The sequence below is a fragment of the Melanerpes formicivorus genome, unplaced genomic scaffold, assembly GCF_026170545.1.
Source record: "Melanerpes formicivorus ecotype bairdi unplaced genomic scaffold, bMelFor1.0.p_v2 SCAF_207, whole genome shotgun sequence".
Lineage (NCBI taxonomy): Eukaryota > Metazoa > Chordata > Aves > Piciformes > Picidae > Melanerpes > Melanerpes formicivorus.
Window position 1 is genome coordinate 214,976 of NW_027142559.1, and position 12,730 is coordinate 227,705.

Sequence of the window (12,730 nt, forward strand, 5' to 3'; positions counted from 1 at the left end):
GTCTGGAGAAAAGAAGGCTCTGAGGTGACCTTATTGTGGCCTTCCAATATCTGAAGGGGGCCTACAGGAAGTCTGGGGAGGGACTTCTCAGGATCTCAGGTAGTGATAGGACTAGGGGGAATGGAATGAAGCTGGAGGTGGGGAGATTCAGGCTGGATATGAGAAGGAAGTTCTTCATCATGAGAGTGGTGAAGCCCTGGAATGTGTTGTCCAGGGAGGTGGTTGAGGCTCCATCCCTGGGGGTGTTTAAGCCCAGGCTGGATGAGGCTCTGGCCAGCCTGATGTAGTGTGAGGTGTCCCTGCCCATGGCAGGGGGGTTGGAACTAGATGATCCTTGTGGTCCCTTCCAACCCTGACTGATACTATGATATTATGATACATAAATCAACAGAGGTCTTCAGCATTGTTATGTTACAAAATACCTGCAGACAAGACAATTTTTGCTTAGAAGGTTTAACTCTGAGGCTTTCCTGTGTTTTGTTTTCTGTATCATGTTTGTGGTTTGGTTTATGATTTGGTTTGTGATTAACCATCAAAGAATAGTGTAAGGATCTGGTAAAATGCCCATCAGCAAAGACATTTTTGCTTAGAAGGTTTAACTCTGAGGTTTTCCTGTGTTTTGTTTTCTGTATGGTGTTTGTGCTTTGATTTGTGATTAACCATCAAAGAATAAAAATAGTGTTAAGAATCTGGTAAAATGCCCATCTCAGCTGACGACTCTTTCCTTACCTATAGGCAAAACCCAAGCCCAACTAGTAAATCCTTGTGCTAAATGCTAACTTCAAATTTGTGAGCACCGAAACCATTGGTGTCACAGAACATTTCGACCACTCAGGTGTATTTCAAATGTATCCATGGGAACAAATCAGAGAAACTGCAAATGCCTGTAATTACAATACCCATTTACACTGAAAAATGTTTCATTTTGTTGGTTACGGTAATTCTAATCTTAGGCACATGCTGGCACATTGAACACGGACGTTAGCTGTGCTTGATCAAGATTGTAACAAGAGGAACATCTGAGCAAAACCTATGGCTCCAGTAGTACCTAAGAGGTTTGCCACTCCTGATCATTAAAAAAGAGCCCCAAAGACAGACTCAAGTGACACAGTGGTTGAGTTGGGTCTGTGTGCCACCATAAAAGATAAATTATTCCCTACCTTTGGGGGAAATCTGAGTTAGCTGACATATGCAAAGACTTCTTAATTTGCCAGGAGACAGTAAGACAAAAGGCATTCTCTGAAGGAGAAACATAAAATTACAACCTATTGGTCTGGGTTGGGATTTTGTTTTGTTTTGTGTTAAATCAAGGAGATGAAAACTATGATCCAGATTATTAGCTGGCAACCACAAGAGTAGTGTAAAAGCTAACACAGAGCTAGATCTAGCCCCGCCCCTAGGAAGACATGGTAGCCCTTCTCCAAGAAGTTTGCAATTTGGTAAGGGCAGGTCTCCAGCACAGAGTCACAGAACTACAGAATGCTAGGGGCTGGAAGGGACCTCCAGAGATCATGGAGTCCAACCCCCCTACCAAAAGCAGGATCACCTAGGACCGAGGGTTCACGCTTATGGAGATTCCCAAAATTAGGACCGAATGCTCATGTTTTGGTGATCACCCTGGCACAATGATGAGAGAAAAGGCCAATATGCATACAGACAAAGTTGTCCACAGAATTTGAGCCACACAGGCCTTATTTACTGCAGTTTACTTTTAATTGGCACTGACCATTACATTCTTCACAAACAATTGTGGTTTTACTATCAGTGCTGCTGGTTTATGTATTTTCCTTCTCCCGGTTGTTGTATAGATAAGACCTGCAGAAGCAAACAGTGGATTAAGCCATTATGGAAGAGAAATGTTCAGCTAAAAAGCATAAAGCAAAGAAATAATGGGAAATGGAAAAAAAATCCCTCCATCTTTGCATGGTATTTGTCACACAGGTAGGTAAACACTTTGCAGGGAGAAATATGATGATGCCTCATGGAAACCTTTTAAAGCAATTTCTAACTGCATTCACTACCAGGGCAGTTATTAACAGGTTGCCAGGAGAGAAAATAAAGGTTCCTAGACTGTTTCCATACAGTCTGCACTCAATGTTATTACTATTACATCAATGCCTAAAAATGATAATTGGATGAGGGTCCTCCCCAGCCAGATGCAGTGAAAAACCACCCCGAAAGGTTGTCGTGAATGAGCAGACAAAAGTTTATTAACTCTTGTCTTGTAAGTTGAGGCATTTTGTGCACAGAGCTGTCCTTGCCATGGCTGCATGGAGGCTTGTCCTTGTCCCCAGACCTGGTCCTTACCTACTCTGAGCATCCTTTTCCCCAGAAGAGAGGGCATCACATTCCAAGATGGAAGACAGGTACCTCCCACTTACCCAAGATCACGACCCAAACTTCTCAATTCCTAAATCACTCCTGCCCTTGGCAGCTGAAAGCCCACTCCCAGAACATCCAGTGCCACAGCCCCACATGCTCAGTGTCTGTCAAGAAGCATGACCTGAAGGTCTGGTTGAGAGGCAACAAGCCTCACACTGATGCTGCAGACCTGTCCTTTGGACACCTTCCTTTTCTACCATGCCATAGCTGCCTCTGCAGTGCTTTCATTGCCACAGGGCTGGGGCTGGCAAAGCCCCACTCTGGTGCTTCTGCTCTCCCACTCTGGTGCTTCTGCTCTCTCAGTTACATCTTTCCTCTCTCTTCCCTGCTCTGCTCCATACATGAATGGATCTCTCTTATTTCTATCTTTTTCCCTTTCTTTTTGGTCTTCCCCCCCCTTTCCCATTACCCCTTTAATGCAGAGCAGGGATGCTGATTACAAAAGAGGCAGTTTGACTCAGGCAATAGGTCTTCTTCACTAATCCTCACTGTCATGGAAATTCCAGCTGCTACAAGAATAAGAGGCTCAATCCATATTTGCCAGCTCTAATATGAAATCTGTCAGGGACCAAATTAATGAGTTCCAAATTCCTTACATCACGATAACAGGTTAAGACTGGTCAATTAATTACATAAATCCTTCCCGATTCATTGTGCGTTTTGAGGCGAGATTGTGTCTTACATAACTGGGTGACACAAGGCCTTTTGGCTCCTGTTGTTCCGCAGAAAGGCCTCCGTTTAAGCGCAGCCTGTCTGCCGTGGGGGCTGGCGAGTGTCATGCCTTGGCTTTGCGCGGGGGCCCGAACTGCTTTTGCATGAAACGCATTACAAAAAGATTTTAAATAAGATGGGTGTTTCGAAGCCGGGGAGCCCGGCAGTGCCGTGCCCTAGGGCCCGGTGCGGAGGGGCTCCCTGCCGGGAGCAAGGCGCAGCCTCCCCGGGTCTCGGCAGAGCACCATCGCCAGGGCAAAGGACGCCGCCCCGTTTGGCCTGGTCGCGGAGCTGCGCAGCAGCGGGAGGGGCTCCGGGCGCGGAGCAGTAAACCCGAGACAGACGACATCCGTTCCCCATCCCTGCGGAAAGCCGCGGACGGCCGCGGACACGCTGCGAGCTGTCAGAGCGACGGGCACCGCACCCCCCTGCGCCGCGCCCCGCCCGGCAGCGCGCCTCTCGCTGCCACACAGCACCCCCTGGCGGCACGGAGAGAGGAGCGCGGCCGGCGGGGAGGAGCTGGGCGCGGGGCGGGGGCGCCGCCTGCGCGGGAGACACGGTAGGAGGGAGCCCGGGTCAGCGGTGGGCACAAGGCGGAGAAGGCGGGGGGCGAGGAGCTGGTCTTTTCACCGCCCCCGCGGGGCGCCGGGATAGGGAGGGGGCGCTGCAGGAGCGTGGGCGGTTGGGCTCCCCCCCCACGCCTCCCGCCGCACGCTCTCCCTCCCTCCTCCCCTCGGCCCCCCGCCGTTGCCATGGGCTGCGGTTGCCAGGAGTTACCGGATCAAGGCCGGGTGGCTTCGCTCCCTGACAGCCACCCCCCCAACCCCGCGCCTCCTCCCGTGCGGGAACGCGCTCGCGCGCACCGCCGCTGTCCCGGCCGCGCGCCGCGGGGGCGAGAGGGGCGGAGCGGAGCGGAGAGGACGGCGGCCCCAGGTAAGGCTCCGGCCCCCTCCGCTCCGCGGCCGGCGGCCTCCAAGCAGGGCCGAGAGCGGACGGGGCGAAAAGAAGGGTTGGGCCGGGGCGCGGCGGCGGAGGGGATCGGCGCTCCGGCCTCCCGGGGAGCGCGACCTGGGATGCTGCTTCCCCCCCCCCCCCCGACTCTTTTCTGTGTTTGAAATCCCCTCTTTAGAAGTCCTTCCCCGAGCCAGCCTCTGGCCCCGGCAGCAGAGCAGAGCAGTGCCGCTCCCTCGCCCGGCCGTGACAGCTTCGCCAGCCCCGCGCACACGCGTGGGCCGTGGGTGCCTCGCAAATTAAACCTCGAGGGTTTAAGCCCAAAGGAGGAATTTTGCTGTGTGGCAAAAAGTGACTTATTTCCCAAGTAGGGTTTATTTCAGAAGGGCGGAGAAGCAATTCCACATGCTGCAGAGTGGTTTTTAACAAGGAAGAAGGGAATAACTGTGGTTTTCCTAAAGCATTTAGGCGTTCGGTGAAAAGAATCAACCCGCTACTGGAAATAATAATTTACATGGTTTTTTTTGCAGCAGTGTAAAAGCCAGGGAGGAAATGTAAATGCCCTGGTCATTAGCAGGGCTCTTCATCCTGCAATTACAGGGAGACAGGGCCAGTTTCAGTCTCCTCACGGTTGAACACACTGACTTTCATCTCTGCCTTGTATTTTATAACAGAGCAAGTCTGTGTACCTATATAATTTAAATATTGCTCGGGGGGGGGGGGGGGAATCAGCCTATCACGTGTGGAAAAGACACAGAATTTTGCAGTGTTAGAGTGAGGTGTTTAAAAGTGTAAATTTTCTCAGTGCTTATAAAATTACCTCGCTACTTCAATGAAAATTTTCATTCTAAAAGAGTCTTTTGTGTTTTTTTTTTCCTTGAGAGTGTATTTCAGTGGCAGTGTAACAGGTTGCTTAAACGGGAGTTCACAATATTCCTTAAGTTACACATCATAGAATTTGATAGCACACAGGACTGGAGTTCTTTCGCTTCATGTTTTCTGCAAAACCAGTTAAGAACAAACTCCAAACCAAGCAGCTGGGTGTGTGAATATGTAGATACACACGCATTACAAAAAGAGTTGAAGAGTATTTACACATGGTAAGTCACAAAGTGATCAGGGTATCAGTACTGAAATAAAGGAAACCTGACTGGCAGATTTAAACAGAAGACAGAAAGTAGTTACTTGTTTTATTTAAATGCTTAAAAGCTTTTAAGAAATCACCATTAAAGATATATATATAGAGAGAGAGAGATAGATAGATATAGATAGATATAGATATATATATAAAGTTCTAAGCAAAAGATAAATCATTTTGAGTGCAGAATCACTGCAACTAGATATAAATTAGCAACAGTGTTATAAAGTAGATATTAACCTGTTTAAAAAAAAACTAGCATTATTCAAAACTGAAAAATTGAAATAAAAATACCAGTGATCAAAATAAATGAGATAATGTTGAGGGGGGGAAAAAAATCACCAAATCATTAGTCAGCCATTAAAAATATTTTATTTTACATTGACATTTCTAACAGTTATGTTTAATGTTCCAAATGACCCAGAAGTGTCTTAAAGCATTTATATGCAGTTACATACAGCTGATATTGGACATGCTAGAGAGTACAGAATACTTTTCCTTCACCTTTAATAAGAGAGATTCCGGTAATGCTAGCTACACCAACAGCATTTAAAAGATAAATATTTATAAACAAGTTGCTGTCAGAGCTGGAAAGAAAGTTCTGTTATCATAGACTTGAAATTTTCCAACATGGTGATCAAAAAAAAACCCAACCCCAAAAATAACAACAATAGAGCTAGTAGAAAACAAATATTTATTGGAGAACCGTCTTTATTTGTAAATCATTCCCTGGCATACAGGTAAGTTTGTAGCCTTAAGGAAGAGGGAAAAAAAAAAAAAAAAAAAAGAAGAAGAGAAAAAGGAAAAAGAAAATAAAAAAGAAGAAAATAAAAAAGAAGAAAATAAAAAAGAAGAAAATAAAAAAGGAAGAAAATAAAAAAGAAGAAAATAAAAGAAAATAAAAAATAAGACAATAAAAAGAAGAAAATAAAAAAGAAGAAAATTAAAAAAAAGTAAAAAAGAAGAAAATAAAAAGAGGAAAATAAAAAAAGAAGAAAAAAAGAAAAGAAAGAAAATAAAGTAAAAAAGAAAAAAGTAAAAAAGAAAATAAAGAAGAAAGTAAAAAAGAAGAAAGTAAAAAGGAAGTAAAAAAGAAGAAAGTAAAAAAGAAGTAAAAAAGAAGAAAATAAAGAAGAAGAAAGTAAAAAAGAAGAAAGTAAAAAGGAAGAAAATAAAAAAGAAAATAAAGAAGAAAATAAAAAAGAAGAAAATAAAAATAAAATAAAAAAGAAGAAAATAAAAAATAAAAAAGGAAAAAAAAATAAAAAGAAGACAAAAAAAGAAAGTAAAAAAGACGAAAATAAAAAAGAAGAAAGTAAAAAGAAAATAAAAAAGAAGAAAATAAAAAAGATAAAAGAGGAAGGAAAAAAAAGATAAAAGGAAAAGGAAAAAAAAAAGACAGAAAAAAAAAAAGAAAAGAAAGGGGAGAAAAAAGAGAAAAATAAAAGGAAAAAGAAAATAAGATAAAAGAAAAAAGAAAAGAAGCCACAAATTATTTCCAAACCATGTATTTCTGTCATTTTCATCAGATACTGGGGATGGGTTAGTAGGCCAGAACTGTAAAGTGCTTCAAGAGTCCAACTCAATCTTTTAAGACAACGAAAAAAAACCCCAAACCTGCTGCCCTGCCCTTGTGTTAAATAATAAAATACATCTTTCTCTGACACTGTATTCCAGTTTTTGGGTTTACATTTCCTCTGCCTTTCAAATAAATCTGCTACCTTTTTTTTCCTTCTTGTAATGTGCCATCTTACCAAAATAAAGGGGAAAAATAAAAACAAACAAGAAAAAAAAGGACACTAATTTTTTTGTTTTAAAGTCAAATAATCAAAATCTTTGCCTGGCAACAACAGCCATTTATTTTTTTTAAGCTACTTGAAGTGGTAACTTGTTGCTTTAATTAAATGTTACCACTTTTACACGAAAACAGCCTCACTGCTAACCCCACACACAAGCTGAGAAGGTGAAGCTGGTGCAATTCAGTAAGACCAAGCAAAAAGAAACTGTGGGTATTTATCTTACAAAGGTGCTACCCTCCTCAAAATAACAGTGGCTTAAAGTAGTTACACCTAAGAGATGTTATCCTCAGGCTATTAAAACACCTTTCTAAAGTTACAGAGATTCCCAGCTGGATGCTTGGTAGAAGCATGCCCACACATGCCTGTGCTACCTTGTATTAGCTGACCATTTAATAACCTATTGTTTCTGGGATTCACAGGTTTAAAATGCTCCTTCTTTGAAACGATCCAGAGGTTTGTTAAAAATAGTCCTCATTTCTTTAAATGTTTATATCTATATCTATATCTATATCTATATACAAAATGAAGAATTATATAAGCAAAATGAAGATATATATATATATATAAAAACAAAATGAAGATATATATATATAAACAAAATGAAGATAGATATATATAAACAAAATGAAGATAGATATAGATATAGATATATAAACTATCTATCTATCGCTCTCTATATATTCATTTCTAGGCCTGTAACTACAGCACTGAATTTAATGGGAGCTTTCCTACGGTGCTCAGACCCCCTAGCTCTTTTTAATAGCAGTTAAATGTCAAATATAAATACAACAACACAGTGAACCATACTCCTTTGACAGGGTCTGGGACAAGACACTACGCAGCTGCTGCTACCAATAAAGAGCAAAACTGATGTTTAATTAAAATAAGTGGTGGTGGTGGTGGTGGTGGTTACGGAGTTGTGTTTAAGCTTGCCTTTCCTTTGTGAAAGAGTCAATATTCCAACGTGTTAACTACAGCCACAGTGGAATCAGCAGTTCCTGTTTACTCCCCAAAGCATGGAGAGGTCCACGTCCGTACAGCGTGTTACAGCGATGCGATTACCATCATCTCGGAGAGGGAGATACCTCTCCATTTACCCGGCTAAACTTGACACATCCCTCCCCGTGCCTTCAAATAGAAGTGCCTCAAGTCAAACGTGTTGGGTGAAATCCTGGCCCTTGCAAGGTCAAAAATTAAGGAAAGAAATTAAATCAGCCAGTAGTTTGAAGGGACCTCATCCAGAATTTTCACTGGGAACAGCTCTCTGTAATTCCCTGCGTCTCCAGCAAGCCTGGAAGTGATGTCATTTTTATTAATATTTCTAACTTCCAAGCAGCCACGCTGAAGAATTTTGGCCTCCAGTTCTTGAGGCATGATAAAACCAAGGTTTCCATAAACACTACAGGAAGACCAGAGGAAGATATATTTATATCTCAAATTGTCAGCAGCATATAGTTCGTACAAATGTTTTGCTGATGTTGCTGAGCTACTTTAAAAAGTTAATACCTTGGCGGGGGGGGGGTGTGGGGGGGTTGTAATTTCATCACCAATGTCAAATGACTTCTGAAGAGGAAACTTCTCCAATGCAAATTACAAAAAGATGTTTTGGATATGCTTGATATGATACACCAGCTTTTTAGATGAGGAATTAAGTTATCTTTACTTTCCAGATTCGAGGCCTGCACTCCCTAAAGGAAATATTTTCAGGGCCGTATGTCAGCAGAGCGCAACTTGCCCAATGCTGGGATTTTAATAGTCACAAAACCCCTTAACGTGCTGCTGGGTAGCATGTAGACCTGAATCAACACATAGAACAAAGCGACACAGAAACAGTATCAAGGTTTGTTTGGAAAACATTCTTGAAGGGCACGTAAGTTGTATCCATAATGTATCTTTTAGGTAGACGTTGCCAGCCAGCTGCGTTGGTGTGGTAAGCAGCAAAACGGAGCAGAATCTGCTTTGCATCGCCCTTAAGAGAGCAATACAGGAATGATTTTTCATGATTCTTCAGAAGCTGGGTTTTCTTTACATCTGCATGAAATGCTGTCATCACTAGGTCCTAGCCCGGAGGATGAACTGCAGAATAGGGAAAAGGGAGGGGAAGGGAGAAAGGGGGGGAAAAAAAAAAGAAAAGGAAAAAAAAAAAAGGGAGGAAATTGGTTTTCACAACACACTCAAAGCCTGAGTAACAGAGGAGAACTTTAATTATCTCCAGTCACAAAGAGAGACAGGAAATTTGGACTTTTAATTAGCCATTTGGAGTGCAGTTGGATATTTTTTTAGCAAGATAATTTAAACGCGAATAATTCAAGTCTGACTAAATGAAATTCACATAATCAGAATGCAGATAATTGAATTTCTACTGCATTCATTAATTCAGTGTGGAGGTGTGTGTGAAGACTTCTATGATGAGCTGTCACAGCTCAATAAAATCTCAGTCAATTAATTTTTTCATTATCTTAGTATTACATCAACGGGGGTGGGGGGGAAAGAGAAGTGAAGCATGCGCGTGTGTACGTATGTATATATAACGGCAGAAAAGTAAGGAAACACAGAAATCACCTCTCTGAGTCGGAGTCTGCATTGTTTTCCCCTTTTTTCCTCTCCTCATCCTCCACAGGGAAGCGTCTGTTCAAAGAGGCAAACTTATGAATCGCATCAGCAACAGAGTATTTGGTCTGCCCAGACACACAAGCCTCCATATCTTCTGGGCTTAGCTGAGTCTGTAGGAAGAGATGAAGCCTACTGTCCGAGAGCAGCAATGCATCTTGTAGGATCCTGGAAAAGTGGGGGGGGGGGAGGGGGGGAAACACCAAAGTCAAATGGTTTTATACAGATGCACATACACAGTGTTTTAGCAGAATGGATTCTAAATGATGCCCTGCTCTTAAGTTCTCAGATGAATCCTAAATCAGGAACAGAAGGCAGCGGGCACATTAAAATGATGAGGTGCGTGTTACTTTCTTATTACGGTATTTGGAACTTTAGGTGAGTCAAAACACAAAGCTAATAGTTAGGCACATCTGCTATTTAGAATAACTTCAAGGCCATTTCTTCCATCTAACCATCTGTTATTACCACATGGACAAATTAATGATTTTTAGGTAGCTGAAGGAATATACTCTTTGGAAAATTTGGTCTCTATTTGACAACTATTTTTCCCTTTTTTTTCCCCCCATAGCTAAGGTTTGCTAAAAAATTACGAATCAGCAGTTTCTTTGGTGGGGGAAAGAAGTGTGTACAGGGACAGAGGACTTCATACACAAGCAGTGCCAGGGCTTTGAAATACCTGTAAAGAACAGAGCCAACACCAGCCAAAACAATTTACACTTCTCCAAATGCACCTCTGTTTGAGCTAGAAAAAAAACCTGACTGACTGAACACTGATTTAATGTTACTTGCAAACAAATTTTAAGGAATCCTAGCAACTCTTTCATTCCAGCCATTCTTTTCAAAAGTTCACTTTTCATCTTTGGCTTCTATATGCATTTTCAATTAAGCCTCCAAACAAATTTAGCAGAGAGCCATTATTTCTAGCAGGTGTGAGTAAACAAAATGCGAGACGTCCCAGGTAACACTGGAAGGTGTAAAGCTACTTTTGTAAGGTCTGGGAATTGAGGATCATCATATTTAAAGTTAAAAGAACAAAAAGAAAAACAAAACCAGGGCAACTTAGCTGCAGCATCTCTCTAAAGAAGGAATTATTTTATACACAAATCCTAGAATGATTCACAGGAGAATTTTCAGTATTTCTTTCAGTATCACTAAGGTTGGAAGAGACCTCAAAGATTCCTTTACATGTACATGTAATTGTACTCATGCAGCAAAGTCAGAGCCTATGACCATGCCAAACAGTGGTCCACAGAAAATTACTGAGTATCTTATGGGATGGGGCCCCAACCACCTCCCCATATAAAGTACATCTCTAACAAGGTATCAGATGAATCCTAAATATGAGATGAATCCTAAATAAAGCACATCTTTAACAAATCAAAACTCCCATGAGTCAATATTTACCTGTTTCTACCCATTTAAGTTACAGTCATTACCCAAACCAGTCATTGCTATGCAGTAGGAAACAAAAGGTAACATTAATGTAAGATCTAGTAAAAGCAAGCAAGAAAGATTGCATTCTGTAGCTACTCTGACTAAAATGAAAAGTATAACTGATTAGTTCCTTCTCTCAAATAAGATTAATGGTGTGTCTGGACTCTAATGTTTTAAAACACAACTACACTCTGAAAACTGTTCTCTGAAGTGGTCAGCATTACAATAACATTTAATAAATACACAAGAGGATTTCTGGCTTCATCTAAGCCTATAAAATCTGTCAAATCAAAATAAGTAATAAGCAATATCTAACTGAAAATGTGGGATCTTTGTATTCAGTCATATTTCATTTGCCTAGGTAAACACATACAAGGTCTCAACCAAATAACTCAAACTTTGACACCTTCCAATGAGAAAAACGTCTGCAGTGGCCCTAATGATCTACCAGGTGCAGCTGAAATTCGGTCTCAGAAGAACCTGGTTTTGCTGAAGTTCAAAATGAGCACTTTCATACCTGGAGAAAGCCCTTTGAATTCAATCTGAACTTCCCACAATTTTACTTTAAAACTAAAGATAGCAAACACACATCTGTTAAAAAGAAAAATAAATCAAGGCACACAGTGTAGTAATACAGCATAGAACATTTCTTCATAGTCTAAAAAGAAGCCAGCAAAAGCTTTGTAAAAAAAAAATGATTCAAACCACAGAATTTGCAGGTCTACACACCTTGGCAGCAACAGCTTCATGAATGCAGTTTGAAAAGCCATCATTCAGAGGCCCCCTAAGAGACGATTTCAGCCTTGACTCTTGATAAACACACATTCCCAAAGGCAAACATTGCAACAAAAAGTAAAAGCAAAAACTATCACTCCACACACAATAAATCCACGCTGTAATACTTTATGCAATTGTGGGAGTAAATACTCTCCCCTTCCTCTTCCTTGAAACAAAAAAGAAATAAGACAGGAAAAAAAAAGAAGAAAGAAAAGAGAGGGGAAAAAAAAACCAACCCTCAACATGCTGGAGTTTACTGTAGAGTCACTAGAGTGAACTGTTTTTCCCAGGCTCACAAGCACAATGAGGGGATGCATGTTTCTGCAATGCTTACATTTGCGTGTCTAATACCAAGTAACCCAGCAAAGAGGGAAAAAAAAAAGCCAAGACATCAAATTCTGTGGCTGGCATTTAGTTTCACAGATTTCCACCACCACCACCACCACCCCTCCTCCCCCTTGCTGTACCTTCAAAAGTTTCCTGCCAACCAGGGGGGAACACAAGTAACTAACTGTTCATGAGATTACACTACACTTACAGCTCTGGTGCTGTTTGAAATGTATTTTATTTTCTTTATAAAATAATGGGTAATCTTTAAAATTGATTTTAGATGGTTTGAGGCATTACACCAGAGAAGTAATGAGCACTAATGTCAATGATATTGGACACAAATTCATTTTAGCTTTATTTCATGTCCAGTACAATTCTGCTAAGCCTTGAACTGCTAAAGCACTGTTATTAACTCGGCAGTAACCTAACACATGGAACAGCAAACAAAAGTGATAAGAGTACAGACTGATCAGGACCTCAAGGCTACTGTCCTTTTTCTGCAGCTATAATTCAATTTCCAATTTTACTTTACATTGGACTCATTATTTCACAGCAATTTTCTTTTCTGCTTCACAGTGCCATCTGGAGGTGAAAG

General features: G+C 41.4%; 1 protein-coding gene across 1 annotated transcript in view; it reads right to left on the reverse strand.

The window, feature by feature from the left end:
- Positions 1-6,431: 6,431 nt before the first annotated feature.
- The window catches only part of SNX10 (sorting nexin 10), a 46,439-nt gene continuing 40,140 nt past the window's right edge, over positions 6,432-12,730 (reverse strand). The window contains exons 6-7 of the mRNA XM_068169647.1: positions 9,544-9,759; positions 6,432-9,057 (exon numbers count right to left, since the gene is read on the reverse strand). Coding sequence (XP_068025748.1) covers positions 8,979-9,057; positions 9,544-9,759 — 295 coding nt within the window. The 3' untranslated portion in view covers positions 6,432-8,978. The remainder of the gene's footprint in view (positions 9,058-9,543; positions 9,760-12,730) is intronic.